The 25,117-nt window shown below is 38.3% G+C and overlaps 1 protein-coding gene across 10 annotated transcripts in view; it reads right to left on the bottom strand.

Moving 5' to 3' along the window:
- Window positions 1-25,117, bottom strand: part of FAM169A (family with sequence similarity 169 member A) — a 209,080-nt gene that overhangs the window by 48,030 nt on the left and 135,933 nt on the right. For 9 of the 10 annotated variants that reach the window (XM_053223942.1, XM_027040050.2, XM_053223957.1 and 6 more), the window contains 4 exons: window positions 5,609-5,743; window positions 4,004-4,103; window positions 3,772-3,857; window positions 1,510-1,681 (listed from right to left, as the gene is read on the bottom strand). In XM_053223942.1, the coding sequence (XP_053079917.1) occupies window positions 1,510-1,681; window positions 3,772-3,857; window positions 4,004-4,103; window positions 5,609-5,743 (493 nt within the window). Of the gene's footprint in view, window positions 1-1,509; window positions 1,682-2,278; window positions 2,545-3,771; window positions 3,858-4,003; window positions 4,104-5,608; window positions 5,744-25,117 lie in introns of those variants that run through there. The other variant, XM_053223967.1, reaches the window with a different exon arrangement.

The following is a 25,117-nucleotide window of genomic DNA, read 5'->3' on the forward strand; positions in this document are numbered from 1 at the left end:
AGTAAGGAGGTAATGCAATCAGTAGAAAATTGCAGAAGGTGCTAAAAGTGGTAGACAAGTGGCACTTGAAAACTCCAGGATATGATATTTAGTTAACTACCAGAACAAGCAAAACTAGAGGCCAGGTCACCGAGGAGAGAAGGAACCCAAATGCGCATGAAAAAGGAAGAGAAGCACGCTCCTGGAATCAGGTACTGATCAGAAACACTCAAAGAGCAATGTTATGCCCTTTAACTGTGTGCCTTTCATCTAAAGGAAAGCTCCAAATAAATAAGTATAAGCTAATATGTGCTCCAAATGTCTATGAGCTAGTTCCAAACTTGATCAGACCAAAAAAAAAAAAAGAGCTAAATCTGGAAGGTGTGAAATGTAAAAAAGACCAAAAATTAATCTGAGTGTTCTCTATGAAAGGTCTTCCGGTCAAGGTACAGAACAGGCCGACTTTGCTATGTGGTGGGTATATACGTATACACAGATCAAGCAAGTTAGAGCTTTGTGGCTTCAGTACCTCCAGGGAACTGAAACAGCAGGAAAATAGGTAAAGCAAAATGAAGTGGCACCCATCTTTTAGGAATAGGGTATAGCTAAGTCTTAGGATCAAAAATCCAAACTTCAGGGGTGTCTCGGGGCTCAGTCTGGTTAAGTGTCCAACTCTCAATTTCGGCTCAGGTGATGATCTTGCAGTTTGTGAGTTCGGGCCCCACACTGGGCTCCAAAATGACAGTGCAGAGCCTGCTTCGGTTCTCTCTCTGCCCCTCCCCTGCTTGTGCGCTCGAGCGCTCGCGCGCGCGCGCTCTCTCTCTCTCTCTCTCTCAAAATAAATAAATAAACTTTTTAAAAAATCCAAACTTCAGAAGATTAACAATTTCAAAACTGTCTAAATTCTCGAAATATATTGTTTTTCATGGTAATTAGCAAAGCTACCTTTAATAAATCAGGCTTAATCACTTGTGTGAGGCAGACAGAGGCCATGCATTTGGTCCACAGGTAGAGAGTGGTTTTAAAAGGAGCCTGTAACGGTGACAGCAGCAGGAATCAAACAACCACCTTAAATTAAGGGAAGGGTGATAGCTACTAAGGAAGGACTTGTGATGAGCACTGGGAGTTGTGTAAGTGAGGAATCACTGAACTCTACTCCTAAAACCAATATTGCACTGTGTGTTAACTAACTAAAATTTAAAGGCGGGGGGGAGGGGAGAGGGAGAGAGAGAAGGGCAGGGTAAGAAGTCAAGACAGCCAAATCAGAGGCTCAAAGTACACCTCTCTTTACACATGTGTACAAATCTTACCCTCTGTCAAACGTTTATTTTTGTTTTGTTTTTTTTTCAAAAGACTTTCCTAACAATCTTCTTTTACACAGAAAGGTAGAATCAAAGTACTCCTAAGAAATACTAAGTAAAATCACCTCAATTTAAACCCTAAAGAGTAATTTAAAAGGATACGGATACAGTTGGGGTCTAAAAAGGAAGCTTCCATAATATGTAGTTTAAATAACTTTTAAAGACTCACCTGTAGGCTTAACTGAATAAAACCCAATGGCCTCTCCTTTCTTCCACAGAATCTTAGCGTAATCAGTACTGCTATGGCACAGGAATGGTATCTCATTTCTCTCCATTTCCTGTTTTCTATAAATAATTCGATTCAGAACATACAGTACCACTCTCTCCCCAAGAGTTCTCACCTGGAAAGAGAGTCAGACACAGGCACAACAGTTATGATATGCATTCAGAGATGCTATCCACCTTGCTCCCTGCTTCCACACCTCATACTGGCATGCACAAAGCACTTTAAATACACTAATAATGATTTCTTAAACTTATCATCACAGTAAAAGTGATGATAAGAGTAACCATTCATGCCAACAACAATCCATTTCTACAGACACATAGGCATGGACATAGTGCCTCTCAGCAAAATTCTAAAACAGGAAAAACTAATTTCCAATGTACCAATGATCTAGCCATCTCTTCCTTAGCGCTCAACTGTTTTGTTTCTGCTACCAGCTGCCCAGACCCAGGCTACCTCTACTGCTTCAGTTCTTTTCACCCCATTCCAGTCTCAATATTAAATAAAAAAGAAAAAAAGAAAAAAGAAAAAAAGAAAGCTTCCTGTTATCCTCTAGATCTTTAAGAACCATTACCTTACTTGATGAGGAAATCCATAATTATATTCCTAGGAAAGGAATCTCTCTCATTTTTTCTAGGTAAAATGTTCATTTAACAGTCATGTCTATAGTTAGACAACTATAAGAAACACCCACCTCACCCCACATACATACCCACAGACCCTTCTGCCAGATCAGATGAGTGATGACAGTGGTACCAGGCAAGTCTGATAAAAAACAAACTTGGGGCAGTCACAGAATGGAAACAGAGCCTCACTTCCTACATGCAGGGTTACCTGGTCACAGGGACCACTCACCAACTTTCTGACATCAAACAATGGGGTTTTCTTCCCACAGACATCTTTCAACACTAAAAACAAGAGTACATACTACCCATAAAGTATTTCTCCTCAAGTCTCCTTGAAGAAAAACAAGAGTGCCCTATAATTAGGTGAGTGAAGAAAAAAAGCATTAATGCATATACCAACACTCCTCTCAAAACTAAACAAAAACCCTTAACTATACTACATAGTAGGAGAGGTCAGATACAAACAACACACGAAATGACAAAGCTCACTTGCTTTCCAGGCAACCCATTCCTTCCTTGAACAGCTCTGACCAGTATATAATTCTTCTTTATACTGAGTTGACTATAGCCAAAGACTGTACTTTGATACTCTGGAGCCATAGAGTCTAAAAATAATTGAAGAGAGCCATGACATTCCCCTAAATTCCTACCACAGGAACATAGGAACGAATGAAAGAAAGGACTGATCTAATGCAATTTTGGGTACTTTTGCCATTCCAGTTCTCACTCTTGAAATGCTCCAGATCCTTATCATCTCTCTTCCCACTGGGGCTTGAAGATACTACAGACATAAACACTGAAGATACTGTTACAACAATCGGGCTTTGCTATATAAACTTCAGTTCTTGTATTAGCTTTTTTGTTTACCTTCATTTTACTTCTAATTAACTAAAGCCCAATCGTTTTCATATGCGTTGTTTTAGCTTATTCTTCACAGTGTACATGTGCAGTTATTTTTTTGAACCTATGGGTAATTACTTTTCATCATGTTAGATCCTCTTTGTTTCTTAATTCTGCCTCTCAGAGCCTGGTTCTCCCATTCAGCACTGTGGCATGCAGAATTCAGGTCATCTATGTCTTCCTCGAAGGAAATGAGAAGATGGTAACGAGGACAGAAAAAAAGGGACAAAGCCTGGAAGTATGCTAGTGAGGATCTCCCTTCTATTCCACTGTGTAGAGCACTTGAATAGACCACCTGAAATGGGCCTACTGATAGGCAAGGTTCCTGGTCAGTCTCTCCTAGAGGCAGAGAACCTAAGCAAACACACGGAGGGAACTAGGTTTTTCTCTACCCTATACAGAAATCAGAAGCTGAAGCCAAGTAACTACCGTTCAAGTAACCCACAGAGACTCACCCTTCATCACTCAATTCTCAGATACATTCAGAGCCACATAAAACTGAGGAAGCCCAATCAGAGTACCAGCTTTATCAAAACAATGAAACTTTAATCATCTAATACAACCTGGTCATACTAAAATGGAGAAGTGCTCAATAACTTTAAGAACTATCAATGTTTAATGGGAAACAAACTGTGAAATGGCCTCATAAGAAACACTTTTAAATACAGGATCTTGTTACCTGCTTAAGCCCTTCTCTAGAAGGGACAGATGTTTTCACAATATCATCAATAGCCCACCACTGATCAGCAAGGTAAAGTGCCACAGCTAAAAATAGAATAAATGATTATTAACATTTAAGTCTTATAGCATACAATATTACTATTTGATAAGGTTTATACAGATAAATGTATCTACACTTTATAATACAAGGTGGCCCCATTTATTAAGCAAAAAAAAAAAAAAAAAGGTACCTGTGAGTGAGTCCTCAGGTGCGAAGAGAGCAAGAATTTTCTCAGTCTGATCTCCGCCATAAAGAGGTACAAAGCCTACATTGGACAGGCTAATAGGAATCTGAAATGACAAGTGAGTAAAGATTAGTGAAAAGTCTATTAAGAAAATATAGGACAAAAACAACATGCTTCTACCAAAATATTAAACTTTTCCTACATTAATGCTAATTATGTAATTTCATAGAAGGTATTTCTCGTGTCAAAAAATTATATCAGAGCGTCCGACTTCAGCCAGGTCACGATCTCGCGGTCCGTGAGTTCGAGCCCCGCGTCAGGCTCTGGGCTGATGGCTCAGAGCCTGGAGCCTGTTTCCGATTCTGTGTCTCCCTCTCTCTCTGCCCCTCCCCCGTTCATGCTCTGTCTCTCTCTGTCCCAAAAATAAATAAAAAACGTTGAAAAAAAAATTAAAAAAAAAATTATATCAGACTTCCCTTTTGGAAGCATTTTATTATCTTCGGGGACAAAAAACTGAAGTTTATTTCAATAAATATTATTATTGTACATTAGCCACAGATACGAATAAAAACAAAGGCATGATATGGTACATATAAACTCATTAAAAAAAAGACACTAGTTTATTATCTGTTACACAATTTCACGGGGAAAAAAAACTCCATTTTTAAAAACTTTTTTTTTTTTTAACGTTTATTTATTTTTGAGACAGAGAGAGAGACAGAGCATGAACGGGGAAGGGGCAGAGAGAAAGGGAGACACAGAATCAGAAGCAGGCTCCAGGCTCTGAGCCATCAGCCCAGAGCCCAACGCGGGGCTCGAACTCATGGACCGCGAGATCGTGACCTGAGCTGAAGTCGGACGCTTAACCAACTGAGCCACCCAGGCGCCCCAAAAAACTCCATTTTATAGTAAAAGACATCAGACAAGTAAATCGGTTTTTCCAGTGAGATACATGATACTCTAAGATTTGCCTACCTTCATTAATCTGACCATAATTCCCCACTTACAGATGATACTACAATTCAGATAATTATAAAATACTGGTGCTTTACAAGAAGAGACTTTAAAGAATCCCTTAAACATCACTTACTAGAAGAAAACTACAAGGCCTATAAAGGTTAGAGAATTTGCCTACCATCTAGTTCACAGTGAAATTCTAACAATTCCAAGTCTAATTATCTTTCTTTCACAATATATCATGCTTACTAATTAGAAAGCTTGATTCTAGTACTTTAGGAAAAGGAAGATGTGGTACAAAAATGTGCAATTTAGTGTTCTGATTTTTCTTTCTTAAAAACCTTCTAAAATCACAAATTCTCAATCTAAATTTAGTCAGCTCAAATCCCGTAACCAGTCTCAGCAAACTGTTACACAACTTACATATAATTTTAAAGGCATAATATAAATATTAAGCAATAACCTGTAGAGTGTGTTTTTTTAAAACTTGATCATACTGCTATACTAACAAATCAATATTTATTCACTTTACTCAATAGCCTTTTGATAAACATTTCAAAAGTGAGTAGTTAACATTTTAAAAAGTAAGCAGATACGATTTCACATATAAACTCAACTGAAAAGACTCATAACAATCACCTTAGCACACCTTACCGTGATATTGAGAAGAGAAAAACGTTCAGGGTTTTCAGGGTCGCCACATCTTAGATCTGACATGTAATCTTCAGCAGAATTTTCCAATTCTTCATGACTGCAATTATCCAGCATATCCACAGGGAATGCCATCCTCTTCAACAAACAACATGGAACAAATGTTTCAGAACACGAAATGTTACCTTTCTTTACTCATAGAAAAAAAAATTTTATTGTAACACCACACTTCAAGGAAACTTCATTTTCACTATGCCAAGACAGACAACAATTTGAGCCCACTGATTGAAAATGTATATCAAACAATAAAACTTTTAAACGTTCATTTGTAGTAAAGCAAGCAATGAAACAGAAATTAATCGGGGCACCTGGGTGGCTCAGTCGGTTGAGCGTCTGACTTAGGCTCAGGTCATGAACTTGCGGTTCACAAGTTCAAGCCCCATGTCTGGCTCTGTGCTGACAGCTCAGAGCCTGGAGCCTGTTTCGGATTCTGTGTCTCCCTCTCTCCCTGCCCCACCCCCACTCATACTCTGTCCCTCAAAAATAAATAAACATTAAAAAAAATTTAACATGGGGCGCCTGGGTGGCTCAGTCGGTTCAGCATCCGACTTTGGCTCAGGTCATGATCTCGCAGTCTGTGAGTTCGAGCCCGCATCAGGCTCTGTGCTGACTGCTCAGAGCCTGGAGCCTACTTTGGTTTCTGTGTCTCCCTCTCTCTCTCTCTGCCCCTCCCCCGTTCATGCTGTCTCTCTCTCTCTGTCAAAAATAAGTAAATATTAAAAATTTTTTTTAATTTAATACAAATAGAAATTAATGAATAATTCCTTAAAATGATAAAAATATATTTATACAGGCATAGGATATACATATTTACATATAAACACACATGCATATATCACCCTATACCTGCCAACATTTAAGCCACTGTAAAAGGACAAACACATAAGAACTTTTGGGAATAACAAAACTGTTCTACAATTGGATTATAGTAATGGTACAACCCTACAAATTTATTTTAAAAATCACTGAATTGTACAGTTGCAGTAGGTAAGCGTTACAGCATGTAAATTACATCTCTCATATATATAGCTATTAAAAAAAGAAACCAACACTTTAGTGGGGAAACACTAAAGCCAAGAAAAATAAGGACACTACTACTATATAAAATTATATAGGTATCTGTCAATGCAATTAGATGAGAGAAAGCAATTAAGGCATAACAATTCAGGATGGGTGTGAGGGTTGCAGCAGCAGACTATTGCTACCTCAATTTGCAAATAATTTATTTAATTGAAAAATCCCACAGAATGGAAAAATTATTCCAAATAATATGAAATTATAGTCAAATAGCAAGATATAAAATTAAACATATAAATCAAGCCTTCATATTTACAATAACCACGGGTAAAAAAAAAATAATGAATGGAAAAAAATGAGTAAAAATAGAAAACAAGATCCCATTTAAACACCAAAAATTAAAATAGGCTTAAATTTAACAACAATAAACAACAGGAAACCTATTTAAGTCTAAAACATTACTATAAGAAACAAAGTGAACAAACAGGAAACACAAACCATATTCTTAGAAAGGATGCTTCACCACCAAAAAGGTATTAGTCCTCCCTAAGATAATCTATTAATTTAATGGAATCCTAATGAAAATACCTTTAGGGTTTTATTGTTTCCTGAGGGAAAACAAGTTATAAAGTTAATAAGAAGGAATAAATAAGCAAGAGTAGCTAGAAAAATCCTGAAAAGGCAGAGCAATGATTGGAGAAAAGTATGAACCCTGTCAGATACTAAAACACATAGTTATCAACAATAACCAAACTATGGAGAGAGCCCAAATGTCCACTGACTGATAAAGAAGATGTGGGGTGGGTGGGCAGGTGGCACGCCCACATAGAATGGCCTATTACTCAGCCATCAAAAAGAATGAAATCTTGCCATTTGCAATGACATAGATGGAGCTAGAACATACTATGTCAACCAAAATCGGACAGAGAAAGACAAACACCATATGATTTCACTCCTACATGGAATTTAAGCAACAAAACAGATGAACATATGGGAAGGGAGTTAAAAAAAAAAAAAAAAAGGAAACAAACCATAAGAGATTCTTTAACAATAGAGAACAAACTGAGGGTTGACGGAGGGAGGTGGGTGGGAGATGGACTAGATGGATGATGGGTATGAAGGAGGGCACTTGTGATGAGCAGTAGGTGTTGTATGTAAGTGAGGAACCACTGAATTCTACTCCTGAAACCAATATGGCACTGTATGTTAACTAACCAAAATTTAAATACAAATGTAAAAAAACAAAAAAGTTATCTTAAAACTTTTAGGGGCACCTGGCTGGCTCAGTCAGTAGAGCACACAACTCTTGATCTTGAAGTTGTAAGTTCAAGCCCCATACTGAGCACAGTCTACTTCTAAAAACTAAAATAAAATAAATAACAAAAAGGGGTGTCAACTAGCTGGCGCAGTAGATGGAGCATGTGACTCTTGACCTCAAGGTTGTAAGTTTGAGCTCCAACTTGGCTGTAGAGATTACTTAAAAATAAAATCTAGGGGCAACAGGGGGGCTCAGTCAATTAGACATCTTTTTTTTTTAACGTTTATGTATTTGGGGGGGGGGGTGCAGAGAGAGGGACAGAGGATCCAAAGTGGGCTCTGCACTGACAGCAGAGAGCCTGACATAGGGCTCGAATTCACAAACCATGAATTCATGACCTGAGCTGAAGTCGGATGCTTAACTGAGCAACTCAGGTGCCCCAGCCATCTGACTCTTGATTTCGGCACAGGTAAAGATCAGGCCTGCTGAGGATTCTCTATCTCCTTCTCTGACTCTCCCCTGCTCATGCTCTGTTTCTCTTTCTCTCAAAATAAATAACCAAACATGAAAAAAATAAAATCTAAAAAAAAAACAACAGAAAAAAGCACCATACTATCAAAACATTAAACAATGTGATGACAAGCATATGAATAGACAAACCAATGTAATAAGATATGGAAATATATCCTAATACCTATGGAAACTGAGTATATGATTAAGGGGAGCTATTTCAATCAGAGGGGGGCAAAGTTTTGAATGAGGTAGTATTATTTCATTGGTCTTAGAGTACGTCTAAAACAGACAATTTTGCCCATCTTTGAACTTCCTATATCTGAAATCATACAGCAGGCTCTTTGTTGCATTAACTCTCTTCACTCAACATTACTTCTGTATGAAACATCAATATTGTTGGTTAGACCAGTTAATTTGTCCCTTTTATTACTATGTAGTGTTCCATCATACCATATACAGTTTGTTTACCTATTCTACTACTGATGGACAGTTGAGCTACTATGAATATTTGGGTATGATTATTTTGGTAGGGATACATGCACTCATTAGTGTTAGGTCTGTATACCTACAGTGACCAATCTTACTAAAATTAAGATGAGCAGACATATGCATTCTCACGTGATATGACAAGAACACTGGACCCAAATCTAACCAAGCCATTAGACAAGCATGAAATGAAACCTTAAGTATGCAGCCATCCATATTTAGAACTCAGTTTCTTTAACAGAGAATGGAGTTTAAAAAAAAGAGTGGAAACTGATGTAAATTAAAAGAAATTTAAGAGCAGCACCTGGGTGGGTCACTTGGTTAAGTGTCTGACTCTTGATTTGGGCTCAGGTCATGATCTGCCCCTCATCAGGCTCCACAATGAGCATGGAGCCTGCTTAAGTTTCTCTCTCTCCCTTTCCCTCTGCCTTTTTCCCCCACTCATAAAAAAAATAAATACAACTCCATTATAAATAAATAAATAAATAGAGGAGAGAGAGAGAGAGAGAGAGATAAATGAAATAAAAAGAAAACTTAAGAGACCTGTCAGATGCATTGTGGAGAGGATGCTTATTTGTGTACTCTTTAAAATCTCCATGATAAAAAGTTAAATAAAAACTTAGAATCTACGTCAAATACTGAGCTACCAGTTCTTTTGTTTTTATTATTTTTTTTAATGTTTTCCTTTTTGAGAGAAAGAGCGTAAGCGGGGAGGATCAGAGAGTGAGGGAGACACAGAACCTGTAACAGGTTCCAGGCTCTGAGCTATCAGCACAGAGCCTGACGCAGGGCTCGAAGCCCTGAGTGGTGAAGTCGACGCTTAACTGACTGAGCCACCCAGGCACCCCTGGAGCTACCAGTTTTTAAAGGAAGTATAAAGTTAGTACAGATAATTTTGTTTCAAAATTTTCCTATTTTATATTTACCCAAAATAAAAACTGAAGAGCAGAACTGCTCTATTTGTCAATAACTTCTTCAGTTTTGATAAAGGAAAATTTAAAAGGGGAAAGGCAGAAGAAAATCAACTGAGAAAATAGAAGTTACTTTTCCCTGAAGTGACTTTCAGATACGTTTTATCACAACAAAAGTATTAGTAGCCAAGAACTGAATATCTAATGGAAATTTGAGATAAACACATAAAAGACAGGACACATACAGTAACAATTATATATAATTAAATATATTTTTCTGAGGTTTGAAGATATGAAGATAATGAGAACTTACTTTTTTTTTTTTTACCATAATCTGAAATCTTGATCCTAAGAACTTTAAAACTTGGTGCACAAATGACTGGGAACCTAATTTTATTCAAATATTTGTTATTTTATTCAAATAATGCTGTATATTTATATATTTAATCAAACTGATTTTTAAATCAAAACCTAGAAATAGAACACACCAATTCAGCCCATCTGTCCGTAAATGTAAAAGTCTAAATAAAGGGAGAAAGCAAGATAAATTTGTGAAACTATTGACGAAAGCAATGCCACAAGATTTCCAGCCAATTTATAAAAAGGAAAAATAAATCTAAAGATTTTAAGAGAGCCCAACCAGGAGCCTATATATAACTAAGATGGTGGTGAAAAGGATCATAAAATAAAACAGCAATACTTAAGCAAGCTTATTTGTTAGTTTGAGACTATCTTTCTATCTCTGTCAAAGTCAGTATGTAAAAGCAAACTAAGGAAATACATCATTACATTCTATAGTCCGATCTAACTATTCTAATTAAGATTAAAATTTTAGGTCAAGCTAAAAACACAAAACAAATGGTCAATAGTAGATGAAAGACACATAATTAGGACACTAGTTAAGAGAATGTGTAACTGTTTTTACTTACTTGTAGACAAGATTCCAGCTTCATATCCATGTAAAGCATTAAGAGATTTTTGTTTAAGTTTATTTATTTTTGAGAGAGAGAGAGAGAGAGAGAGAGAGAGAGAGAGAGAGTGCGCGCGCAAGGGCAGAGACAAAGAGGGGCAGAAGATCCGAAGGTGGCTCCGAACCTACAGCAGAGCCCAAAGTGGGGCTCAAACTCACAAACTGTGAGATCATGACCTGAGCTGAAGGCAGACACTTAGGCAACTGAACTACCAGGCACCCTAAGAGACATTTAATGGTCCATACCACTGACTAGACAATGCTCAAGAAAGATTACTATTATACCATTTTCCTTAAACCAACTCAAAAGACTCTGTTGAAAATTAGCTACCAGAACAAGCTATGTATGAATGAAACACATTTAAAAATTTCATTTGCTGGGGGCACCTGGCTGGCTCAGTAGGTGGAGCCTGTGACTCTGGATCTCAGGGTTTTGAGTTTGAGCCCCTTGTTGGGTGTAGGGATTACTTAAAAATAAAATCTTAAAAAAAATTTTTTTAAGAATAAGAATAAAAATTTAACTTGCTAACAGTAATTAGAATCTGAAGAATCAAACAGGGGCATCTGGGTGGCTCAGGTGATTGAGTGTCCAACTTTGGCTCAGGTCATGATCTCATGATTCTTGGGTTTAAGCCCCACATCGGGCTCACTGCTGACAGCTCGGAGCCTGGAGCCTGCTTCAGATTCTGGGTCTCCCTCTCTCTCTGCCCCTCCCCTGCACAGGCTCTGTCTCTATCTCCCTCTCTCTCAAAAATAAATACTAAAAAAATTTTTTTTAATAAAGAGTGAAACAGAAGTTAATGTTTGAAGCCTGCTACCAAAAACTTATTTACAAGTTTAGATTTAGATTTAAAGTCAAGACAAAGAATACAAAGTGGACACAGAATGAAAAAGTAGTCTTGACGGGACAGCAAGTTTATAGGTGATTTTCTTTTTCATCTGTTACTATGCTATGGTTTTTAAAAGATTTTAAATGCTAACGTCGTGTTTTAAATGCAGTTTTTTGGTTTCATTGTTAAAAAGACAACAATTCTATCAAATAGGCAAAGGAGGTGATCTGAATAAAGAACCCAAGATTATAGCCCGGAATAAGACAATTTTAACGTTTATTTATTTTTGAGACAGAGAGAGACAGAGCATGAACGGGGGAGGGTCAGAGAGAGGGAGACACAGAATCCAAAACAGGCTCCAGGCTCCGAGCTGTCAGCACAGAGCCCGACGCGGGGCTCGAACTCACGGACCGCGAGATCGTGACCTGAGCCGAAGTCGGCCGCTCAACCAACTGAGCCACCCAGGCGCCCCCGGAATAAGACTATTTTAGGGCAATAACCAGTCTTAGAGAGGGCTTAGTTTCTCATCTAATACGGTTCAGGTGAAAGTCATGTGTCTGCCCACCCACTAGTCCACAGCACAATGAGACTGAAACATGTGCCACTCTCTGTAAGCCATTGAACTTTCCTCTCGTGTTGCCCAACCTTCAATAATTTGCATACCACCACAAACATTTCCCCCAATGTGTTAAGTGCCTACATCACTATTCAATATATTTCTCAAGTGACTTCTTTTTTTCTTTAGTTTTCTTTTTTATTAGGTAAGCTCGACACCCAATGCGGGGGGGCTTGAACTCTTGACCCTGAGAGCAAAAGTCACATGCTCTACCAACTGAGCCAGTTAGGCGCCCCCCGATTTGCTTCTTTAAAAATACACATACCTCTCATCCTATTTCCTCCCCTCTGCTTTTTTTTAATTTAGTAAAACATGCATATAAAATGCAACATTTTAACCATTTCTAGATTTACAATTCTGCAGCAGTAAGCACTGCAGTAAGCATACAACACCGTTGTATAAACATCACCGCTGTTCATTTCCACAACTTTTTCATTATCCCAAAGAGAAACTATGTACCCATTAAACAATAATTTCCCATTTCTTCTTTCCCCAGCTGCTAATAACCACCATTCTGTTATCTGTCTCTATGAATTTGCCTATTCTAGGCAATGCAATAACTATCTCTTAGCATTTGGCTTATTTCACTTAGCACAATGGTTTTAAGGCTGCATGTTGCAGCATACATCAGAATCTCAAGCCACTTTTTTAAGAAGTATTTTATTCACCCGTAACTATAAAACCACCCATGTGATAGATCGGATTACACGTTTTCCTATTCAGCATTAAAATTTTTAACTACCATCATTTAAACATTCACCTCAAAACCACTTAAGAGCATCTCCTAAATCACCAGTAATACATCAGCACATTTTAGAAAACACTGCACTATAGGTATAGGACTAAAGACAAGCACAACGTGACTGAAGTGTAAAAACAAATGTATTACCCTTCATTCTTAAACCTTTGTAGACTACAGTCTTTAAACAGAAAAACATTGCTTCTGGGCATATTATTATTATTAGCCAAAGATTATTCATACACACACACACACACACAAACACAAAATGGAACAATCATGTGTTCCTGTAGTCCTACAAGTTAAATACTCTGAAATTTGCATAAAGAGCATTACTGGGGAGAGAAATTTTACTTACAAGTTGTGATTTCTGAGTACAGTTTAAAAACAACCAGAGTTTCATAGTTTTTAGTATGAAAAGAATTAGAAAGTATTTCTCTAATTCCAAAGGTGCCTATACATACATACACACACACACACACGTACACCTCTTCTAAAATGTTTTTGTGTTGCAAATCTCTCCTTAGATCCATTACTTTTATTACTGCTTGCTTTCAGTGTTCAATTTTATTGGCTAAATAATCACCTGATAGTATTTGAATGAAGACAGAAACTATTATACATCAGTTGGTTAACAGCAACAGGTAATATTTACTGAGAAGGGACCATATACAAGACTTTAAAGAGAAAGCCACAGCCACATTGGATATATAGTGAGATATTTCTATCAGCTTCAATCTATACATGAAGAAACAGAACGTTATACTACTAGGAGGGCTAGAAGAATAGGTACAATGAGACATGCCTCCCAATACAATTATTTTTACTCAATATTCAAAATCATATTTGTCATGGTTATAGGAAAGCTCCTTTTGAAAAATACTGCAACAATTATCTTGTTATTAAGTCTTCTATTCACCTATTACACCAGAAAGAGCAATTGGAATTGGAATTCTATGACCCTGGTTCCTGGGTCAGCTCTGCCACTAGCTAAGTCAGTGACCCTGGGCAAGTTACTTACCCTCTTCAGGCTTCTGTATTCTCATTAGTAATGTGATGCAACTGGACAGGATAATCCTAAGGACCTCTTCACCTCTAAATGTTTGTAATTATTTAGGAAAAATACTGGTTAAGACTTTAAATTACTAGCCGTATGGCGGTTCTGCTACGGTTTAGAGGCAAGAGAAAAGTGGTAAAGCTCTAGACAGAGATATAGGTTGCTATGATAAATCACTCACTTCTCCCTCTTTTTTGTTGTTAAGCTTCTGTTCTATGTTACATAACTGTAAAGCTGTCAGATCAAATTTTGTCAAGCACTTTATGCTCTGCCCATGAGATAAACCAAAAGGGCTAAATAGGTTCTACATGAATGAGAAAGCTTAGTGTTGCCTTAAGCAAACTAACTCATCAAAAAATTTACGCAGAATGGATAATGAAGTGTAAAAAGTGTCCAAATTAATTTATAAATTAAGCAAATGTTATGCTCATTAATCCTGGCTAACTTGTATAAAAACACAATACTAATACCTCTTACGTAAGAATTCTAAGATGCCCATCAGCTACTTCACATCCATCTTTTAATAATTCTACCCCTTTTCCCTAAATTATTACATAACTATTTAAAAGAATGAATGTTCTAAGGAAGAAAATATGAGAAAGAAAAAACAAATTGCTACAATTGTGATGGTTTTCCCTATTTAAGGTTAATCACCAGATGTCAAATATACACTTTAAAAGGGGGAATGTATTTTCTAAATTCAGTTCCTAAATTCCTTCAAAATTCTTATAATTATTTTTACTTGGGGGCTTTAGGGCGAAAGGAATATAAAAAAAATATGGACATTTTAGAGGTGAAAGAGTTTTTAGAAAAAAAAATAATTACCGCAACCAATCCAAGTCATGATCCTGTTTCCCCAACATTGAAAATAGGTTAGGTATCCAAGCAACATAATCTGTAATGCTCTCAACGTTTTACACAAAAAGCCTTATTATGATTCTTCTCTTGATTCTTCCCTTTTTTCTAACATCCTTTTCTTCCCTAACTCACCTAGCCGCTGTACATTAGCTCAACAATCTCTCTCTTTTTATTCTTCTCTCCATCCTGCCCTACACAAGGCTCTAAATCCTACATTAATCCTTCTCCAGTGTTAGAGCTAAGGTTCTGAACATGACAAAAATGAAACCAGTGAGCAAAGTGCTCCAGCTATCAAATCTCAGATAGGCTCAACACTGTGCACAAATCCATTTCTGTCCTCTGAGAAAGGAAAAAGATTTGATTACCTATAGGTGAGGACTGTCCGCAAGTTTATGGTTAACGGGGCACAAAGTTAAAAAGGATTCATACCTGTTGCTTGTTTTTATTTTAAGTAGGAAGCAAAATCATCTTCTGAAGTAATCGTCACTGAGCCATCAACGGACTGTGTGCCTATTCTATTCAAAACACTTCCCATGTATTCCCAGAAATAGTTATCACAAACCGATGAAGTGAGGAATTTAATTACCTTCACTTGCCAGATGAGGAAACTAAGCTGAGTAGCCTGTTCAAGGGCACACCCTAGTTAAGTGGCAGAACTAGTATTTTAATCCAGGCAGTCTAGCTCTGAGGCCTGTTCTTTTTATCACAACTGTGTCTAAAAGTAGAGCCTTTTAGGAGTCCTATTGTAGTTAAAGATTGATTGCATATATCAGGAGAAATATTACTAGTTTTCTTTCTAAAAATTAGTTCTCTCTTCATATCTAGGAAGACTGTCCTAGATCTAAGAAATCATTTAAACATGAAAATGTAATCTCTCTTGGATGCATCTAAGTGACAAGATTTGGTGTACGTGCCTGCATCCAAACTACAAGGGAGAGAGAACGTGACTGGAGTGGGGGCGGGGGGGGGGGTGTGCATATTCTATCCTGGGGAGGCAAAACAGGACTCTTGGGCTGAAATAAGATTCATAAGCAAAAATGAGTCAGAACGCAAAATACTAAATTTTACCACACCCAAGAATGGATACTCAATTCTTAACTATCAGTACATTTTGAGCAAGATATAGAGAGAGCTGGGGCACCTGGGTGTCTCAGTCGGTTTAGCATCCCACTCTTGGTTTTGGCTCAGGTCTGATCTCATGTTAGTAGTTCGAGCCCATCGGGCTCTGTGCTGACAGTGCAGAAGCCTGCTTGAGATTCTCTCTCTCCCTCTCTCTCTCTCTCTCTCTCTCTGCCCCTCCCCTGCTTGCTAGCTCCCTCTCTCTCTTAAGATAAATACTTAAAAAAAGTAAAACTACTTATACTGCTCAGATACATATGCAAAGAAATAGAAATCACCTGTAACTGAAGCTTCCACTTGAATGACTACATGTTTACTGCAAAAAGAATAGATTTGCCTCTAGAAGATGCCAGCAGCTACCCCAGTACCTCAAACCTGGATTCTGTTTCTATCTCACAGAAGCAGTTTACAAAACTCTGGAAAGGGCGCCTGGGTGGCTCAGTCGGTTGAGCGTCTGACTTCAGCTCAGGTCATGATCTTACAGCTAGTGAGTTCGAGCCCCATGTCAGGCGCTGTGCTGACAGCTCAGAACCTGGAGCCTGCTTCAGATTCTGTGTCTCCCTCTCAAAAATAAATAAGTAAATATATAAATAAACAAGTAAAAATCTCAGGGGGAAAAAGCACAATAAGAAGGATTTAAATAAATGCACCATAAAATTTTGCTTTCATTTCAACATGAGACAATCTAAAATCCTTTGACCTAGCTTCTTTACCACGTAACAGATCTAATTTTATAACGTCTCATTAAAGTTAGCAGGAGTTTGGCACAGTATAACTCAAGGACACGAGCAATTGTTAAAAACAGGAGTCTCAACAAAATGCACAATGTTGTAGGTATCTTTGACATAAAGTATCACAGAAGCTTATCTCATTTAAAACCATAAAGAAGACTGATGTTTTCACTTCAAAGAAAATACACCTAGCCCAAAGAAAAGGCAACAGCCAAACCAAACCTGGTGTTTAATACCGGCATACAATTTAGGAAATATGCTGCCAAGTCACAATCACCACCCCAGCCCCTAATACTTTCATTACACAACTAAGAAACGTAACCAACGGTTGCCACTATGGGCAGAGGAGCATACCAACTTGGAAAAACAGCGGATTCGGGACCACAGGCTACCCACGCCTCTTTCCCTCCAGGCCTCTCCAACTCTGCCCTTCCATCCGTGGCTCCACGCACCTGTTCTCCCACGCCTCCTGCAACCTCAGGTGGGTTTGCTTACCCAGATGAAGTAAATTGTTTTCTTGCCTCTCGTGGGCAGCACACCCAGGAGAAAAAGAGGTAAGTGATAGTAGGAGCCTTCCTGTCTGACTTCGATCCATGTTTACTAAATAAATGAATAAATGAACGACTGAACAAAAGTTTGTGTAAACAAATCACACAGCGGTGCCAGGAGGAAGCAACGCTACGGCTGAGACATGTACGGCTCTGAGGCTAGATGAAAAGCTATCCATGGACCTTCAACAGTGATAGAGGGGAAAACCCTCTAAAAAGACGGAGCATACTACATGGAAGCCAGAAAGCATGTTGAAAATGGCGCGTTGGATTTACCAAGAGAATTGAGGTATATTAGAAGTAGTGGTAGAAACACAAGGAAAATAAACTCTGTACAGAACATAAAAGGCTAAGAATACCAGACTAAAGAGTCTGTGAACTTTATTTGGGATGCAGGAAGCAATTTAAGGATCTTGAGCAGGAAAAAGACATTTAAGTCAGACAGTTGTTCCCACAGCTTTAGGCTGTGAGATAGGTAGGATAGATTAATAAATAGAACTAAAGGAGACAAGTAGAGAAACTCCGACAAGTACCTCACGCATACTTCTTTTAGTATACTTACCACAGGTTAATGTGATTTTTCTTCATCTGTACTGCCAACCTCAGAACCCAGGGAAGCAAAATCCACTTTTTGACACATGAAAAGTGGGATGGGTAAAATTATCTACTGCCTCTTCTGACCAATAACTTGTGTCTATACCTGATTACTTGGAGAAAAAAGACAGGGAAAAATGTCTTAATTTACAAAAGGGTAGTATCATCAAAAATTCATTTATAATTATTTTTTAAAAGTGAAATGTGCGGGGCGCCTGGGTGGCTCCGTCGGTTGAGCGTCCGACTTCGGCTCAGGTCATGATCTCACGGTCTGTGAGTTCGAGCCCCGCGTCGGGCTCTGTGCTGACCGCTCAGAGCCTGGAGCCTGCTTTGGATTCTGTGTCTCCCTCTCTCTCTGACCCTCCCCTGTTCATGCTCTGTCTCTCTCTGTCTCAAAAATAAATAAACGTTTAAAATAAATAAATAAAAATACAAAAAATTTAAAAATTAAAAAAAAAAGTGAAATGTGCTTCCTGATGATGACAGAACTACCATTTATTGTTTGTTTGCCTTTCACCAGGCGTGAGCTTAACACTCTACACATCTTCTCTCACTCATTCCTCCAAAAGACCCTCTAAGGCAGATATTCTTAAGTCTCCCAATTAGGAGCCTCAGGTGTGGGGAAGTTAAGTAAGTTGCCCAAAATCATACAGCTATTAAGTGGCAGTCAGACTCTAAACCTACGCAATCGGTCTCCAAGGGATTTAACCTGGGGGCCAGGTTCCCAGGTCGAGACAGAAGGCCAGTATGACCCAGGATGTATCTGATCGCACAAATATCACAGAGTACATCAAACATATTGTTTAGTCCCTCTGTAAGAGGAAGATTTTTTAAATCTTGCAATATTCTCTCTTCAGATGTTAGATGCACTGTCTCCAGCATTTTTAAATGGTTACTACACAATACAAAGCCAACCTTTTTTTGTTTTGTTTTGTTTAATAAACACATATAAAGAGAGTCTCTGCTTTATTCATAATCAGAAAAACGCAAATTGGGATCACGATTAAATACCATTTTGTACCATTTTAGATTCTCTGTCTCCCTTTCTCTCTGCCCCTTCCCTGCTCATGCTCTCTCTCTCTCTGAAAAATAAACACTAAAAAAGTGGTACCATTTTGCACCCACTAAATGAGCAAAAATTAAGAAATCTATTCGTATTTTTTTAAGATATCTATTCATATTAAGTGTTGGGACAGGTAGTGAATCAACAGGACCACTTAAGATACACTGGTAAGAGTGTAAACGGGTTCAAATACTTGAGAAATAATATGGTATCATGTGTTATGTTGCACAAGTATACAACCAGCCTAGAGACAGCAAAGTGTTCCAGGAAGCATGCATGAAAATGTTCTGAGCAACTCTCTTTGCAATAGTAAAAGAGAATAATCTGAGAAAAATCTTGAGAATAATCTGTTAGGATAGTGGATAAGTCATGTAGTCAGTGCAGCCACATCTCACAATGGGCACAGAAAGTTAATGGTGAGTGAAAAAAAATTCAGGCCTCAGAGAACATAAATCCTATGAAATATCTTTTAGAAATTCAAAAATAAGAAAGCCAACTGACAAGTTAAAAACTAAATGGGAAACACAAAAACTGACAAAGTAAAATGCCTACTAAATATTTATTTAATTACTATACAATAGAGCTAAAGAAAAAATGAAATTCACTAAGTGGCATTATAGTTCTTAAGTTATTCGTTGCTGATGGCCAGAGACAAGTAAGACCTTGAAAGTTAGATGACAGTAGACTCAAAATGAACCATGAGCAAGTTTTTCTTAAGTTAAAGCCAAAAAACCTTAGAATGGTCCTTCTTTATTAAGGTTATGACTATCCAGATCCATAGAACGGAAAAGTATCCCTGCACTTTTCATGGGTCAGACAGCATCCACTGTTTTTGATTCCACTCGGATGATCACATTTTAAGAAAAATCACACTGAAAAACTGGAATGCCTGCAATGGAAAGCCACCAGGATGGCAAAGGATCCAGACACCATGGTACAATGGATGAGGAACAGGAATGAGGAGAAATTAGTGAAGGGAAGTCTTGGGGAAGGGAGGCCAAGAATGCTGCCCTTCAAATATCTGAAGAGTCAATACCCAGATGAAAAGGTAAGAGTTATTTGCCTGTATCTAAAGGGTAAAAAGAATGGGCCATGCTAACAATAAACGCTAGCCACAAGTGAATTATACCATATGAAAACACAGCCAACTAGCTCATCAAAGACTACTGTTAGTTACAGCTGGCACGTTCCAACACAGGGCAAGGGAAACTTTTCTCGGCCCTTCTGCAGCTACAGGTACAAGAACATCCCTGTCTCCATCCAAGCCAGTGTCAAAGTTCTGGAAAGGAGGGCCAAGAGCCCACAGACTTCAGCTGAGTGGTCATTTGTACATGAAACCATTTATATGTAAAACCATATAAATCATTTTATAAAACTATGCTTTTTTTTGGCCATTCTGAGAAGATACTCAGATATAAAAAGTTTGTATTCTCCAAACAAAATTTATTCAGAATCACATCAATTTCTTTTTTATGGTTTACAAAATATTATCGATAAATCTCAGTCTTAAAATTAATTTCAAGTACTTTTATTTTTTTTAATTTTTTTTAGTGTTTACTTTTCAAAGAGAGAGAGAGAGCATGAGCAGGGAAGGGGCAGAGAGAAAAGGGAGACAGAGAATCTAAAGCAGGATCCAGGCTCCAAGCTGTCAGCACAGAGTCCAATGCAGGGCTCGAACTCAGGAACTGCAAAATCATGACCTGAGCCAAAGTCAGACACTACCTACAGAGCCACCCAGGCACCCCTCAAGTAGTTTTAGATATGCATTCTATTCTAAGGCCAAATGTCAAGACTTCAAACATGTGCTTGCTTTTTGGTAAATTTAGCTATATTTTCCATCATGAGCATAAATAATTAATAGAAAACAGGGCCACATTTAAAATTAGAAGACAGGTTCTGGGATGCCTGGATGGCTCAATCTGAAGAGCATTCAACTCTTCATCTCAGAATCATGAGTCTGAGCCCCATGTTGGGTGTAGAGATAACTGAAAAAAAAATAAACTTGAAAAACAAAGATACGTTCTTCATCTGGAATCCACAAAAACTACAAAAGGTTTAAAAGGCTTATACTTTGGGGCGCCTGGGTGGCGCAGTCGGTTAAGCGTCCGACTTCAGCCAGGTCACGATCTCGCGGCCCGTGGTTTCCAGCCCCGCGTCAGGCTCTGGGCTGATGGCTCAGAGCCTGGAGCCTGTTTCCGATTCTGTGTCTCCCTCTCTCTCTGCCCCTCCCCCGTTCATGCTCTGTCTCTCTCTGTCCCAAAAATAAAAAATAAACGTTGGAAAAAAAAAAGTAAAAGGCTTATACTTTATCCCATGCAGTACAAAATCTCCGACTGACAAGTGGTAGATCACAATTTTGAAAATGACGATTGTTGCCTTGAAACATACCTTAACAAAGTGTTGTACTGAACACAGGGTAAAAAAAGATAATAAAAGAGAGAAAGATGAGAAACACTGAAATTGGTACTAAAAATTATCCTAATTTCATTGATAATATTAATAGCTCACCTTTAGATACATTATCACATTTAATTCTACCAACAACATTTTAAGACAGGGTCTCTTATAACTACCTTTTAGAAGAGGAAACTGAGGCCCATGTATCTTAAAAGGCAGCTAGAAACAGCAAATCCAGGTTTCAAACCTATTTGGCTTGAATTGCAGATTATTATACTGCCTCTGGATAATAACTACTGGTAAGTGAAGAATCAGAGTTAGGTCCTCAGGTATTATCAAACTTGAAAGCACTACTATGTACTGATACATGTATAAAATATTTTAAACTATAAAATTAATAATACGGGGGGGTCCTATTTTTTCAATTAAACTTTTTTTTAATTTTTTCTTTTTACATTTATGTATTTTTGAGAGACAGAGTGAGACAAAGCATGAGCGGAGGAGGGGCAGAGAGAGAAGCAGACACAGAATCCGAAGCAGGCTCCAGTCTCTGAGCAAGCGTTCAGCACCGAGCCCGACGCGGGGCCCAAACCCATGAAACATGAGATCATGACCCGAGCTGAAGTCGGACACTTAATCGACGGAGCCACCCAGGCACCCCTATTAAACAGTTTTTTTAAGTTTATTTATTTATTTATTTGAGGGTGAGAAAGAGAGTGTGAGCAGGGGAGGGGCAGAGAGAGAGAGGGAAAGAATCCCAGGCAGGCTCCTTGCTGTCGGCCCACACCCAACACCAGGTTCAATCCCACCAACCATGAGATCATGACCTGAGCTGAAATCAAAAGTCCTACGTGCAACCAACTGAGCCACCCAGCCCACCCTGCTATTACTCCTCTTAAGGCCTCCAATAACCTCTCAACTCCCAAATTCAGTGAATTAGTTTCATTCTCACCTCACCTTGATTCAGACCAAACCCAACTGACCATTCTACTGCTTATTAGTCCACTCCCCGCCATCCCTGTCCATGGACAACACTCCAAACAATTCCATTTCTTAGTATTCTTCCCTCCTCAGTTTCTTTCGGCAACTGAACCCTCTCCACTGTACAACCCATAAGTGCAGGGGGTTTCCCCACACACATACATGCAATCTGGCACTTCTTTTATTATTTTTTGGCACTTCTTTTTTAAAAATGTAATTTACTGGGGACGCCTCGGTGGCTCAGTCGGTTCAGCATCCAACTTCAGCTCAGGTCACGATCTTGCGTTCGTGGGTTCAAGCCCTGCGTCGGGCTCTGTGCTGACAGCTCAGAACCTGGAGCCCGCTTTGGATTCTGTGTCCCCCTCTCTCTATGCCCCTCCCCTGCTCATGCTCTGTCTCTCTCTCTCTCAAAAATAAATAAGCATTAAAAAAATTTTTAAGATAAAAATAATAAAAAATAAAGATTAAAAATGTGATTTATTAAATTGACTTGTTCCCAATTCATAGTTGCAAAACTCTGTGTGCAGTTAGATTTTAAGGAAATCTTTAACATTTTAATACACAATACTTCACTATAAACTCCATGAAGGTGAGGTCTACTTGTTTTCGTGTCCCTTTTTTTTTTTTTATTTTTTTCATGTTTATTTGAGAGAGTGAGAGGCAAAGCACGAGCGGGGAGGGGCAGAAAGAGAAGGAGACACAGAATATGAAGCAGGCTCCAGGCTCTGAGTTGTCAGCACAGAGCCCGACACTGGGCTCAAACACTTAACCAACCCAGCCACCCAGGCACCCCTTGTGCCCCTTAAGGTACAACAGACACTCTGTGTTTTTTGTTGAATAAATGAAAACACCCTTTGGTGTAGCCTAAAATTAACACCTCACTGGAGCAGGTAGTAGCTAAAAATGATACATATTTTTAAAAACATGTGATGAGTCACAAACTTTCTGGACAAAGAATAGGTGGGACTAAATGAGTAGTTCCCTCCTACAAAGCAGATAAGATCTCATACCAGCCCTGAAACCGAATGAGTCTAATTATTTAGGTTATCTTTGGTAAATTATCAGCTTTTCCCTGATTATTTTTAAACCATGACACCTTTTTCTTAATAAATTCAACCTCCAGTAATTTTGTTGTTGTTGTTGTTGTAAAGAATTGTGAAATGCCCTACTACCAGTGAAGCATGCCAAATTTAGAACTTTAATTTCAGGGTTAAATATACAACGGATCAGAAGCTAATGACGTGTGAAGAGAAAATCATCTCAAACACAATAACCATGCAATTCCTTTTTCATTTCAGATTCACAACATCTTAGAAATGGGAAGAACCATGATGGTTTTGTTTCACTTCCTAGTCAACTTACAATCCTTTCTACAGAACCCTTGACAAATATTTTTGCCTGAATACTCTGCCTGAATACTCAATCTTCTTAAATTCTAATTACCTTTAAAAAGAAAATCTCTGCATTTTTAGGCACATTACTGAACATAACACACATAAGGGTTTGAAAAGGTTAGATAAAAGCTAATGGAGAAAAATATTGAAAGGCCTTTTTCCTTTTCAATTTCTCAAATATTGGTAACATGATGCTCAAAATCTCCAACTACGTTAATTCAAACTGGAGTTAATAAGGCCAGTAGCACCAATTCAGTGAACCTCTGTAACCTGTGCATTTACAGAATTAATTTAAAGGTTCAGGAACTGTGTCTGGCTCAGAGCTGAACGTGCTGAGAGGAACAATCTCGTTCCCCACGGACCAATCAGGGCACCTGGAACCCCTAGAAAACAATCGGTGCTTCCTTAAGTTTCCTAAAAAAACAAGACTCATCTCTCCATGTCCAAGGTCCCTGTCACCTCCATAATTCTCCTCCTGGAACACGTCATTTATGAGAGGCATGACATTTCTGCTAGGAAAGGCCCATGATATGGAATTACTTGTTTATAAAGAATTAATGGAAGTCTTCAACTATTCAAAAAAAGTTGAGAGTAATTTCATAAGGAGGGTGGCAATGACATTTTACTCTCAAGAGCATCTAATTATAAAACACTTTGTTTTCTCCAATTCAAGAGTTAAGTCCTTTGACATATACTATACCTTTATTAGGAAATGATACCGTTTGTAATGAGTCTAATACTATTTTGGACGAATCTCAGGTGAGACTAATTTGAAACTTTTCAGAACCTTAAATCCACAGGTAAAGCACCTCTGGATACCATAATCACTAGTGCAGCAGGCTAGTATCACCAGTCATAACCTATTTCTAAATTCCCTAAGCCAATCCTCATCATAAATTCAAAAAGAGGAGGCTACTATGACACCTACAAGCTTTCCTTCAAAGACTCTTTATCTTTGTACTGTAAGTCTTACCACACATAGATGTTTCCCAGGTTCCTCTCACTATTTCATTCCCTGTCCAAAGCCCCACCACCCTCAACAGGAAAACTCGGTCTGGTCCGCAGACCAGAAAAATCTTTTCTCCTGTAGGAGAAAAACAAGCTATAGTTTGCAAAGATATCCGGTACACCTTACATGCTATCAATCTGCCAATGCAAGCATATAATAATACATGGTACAGATCTATTTTGGTGATTTCCCTCCGAGGCCCAAACGTGTGTATTATGCAACAGCCACCATGCCAGGTTTTAATCCCTGTCTGTGATGCACTGATAAAATACAAACGGCCCAAGTATAATCCACTAGGTACTCAAGCACATTTGCCAGAAGATAAATCAAAACAAAAATTACCAAATTCTGAGGAACCTTG

Source organism: Acinonyx jubatus, chromosome A1 (genome assembly GCF_027475565.1).
Source record: "Acinonyx jubatus isolate Ajub_Pintada_27869175 chromosome A1, VMU_Ajub_asm_v1.0, whole genome shotgun sequence".
Lineage (NCBI taxonomy): Eukaryota > Metazoa > Chordata > Mammalia > Carnivora > Felidae > Acinonyx > Acinonyx jubatus.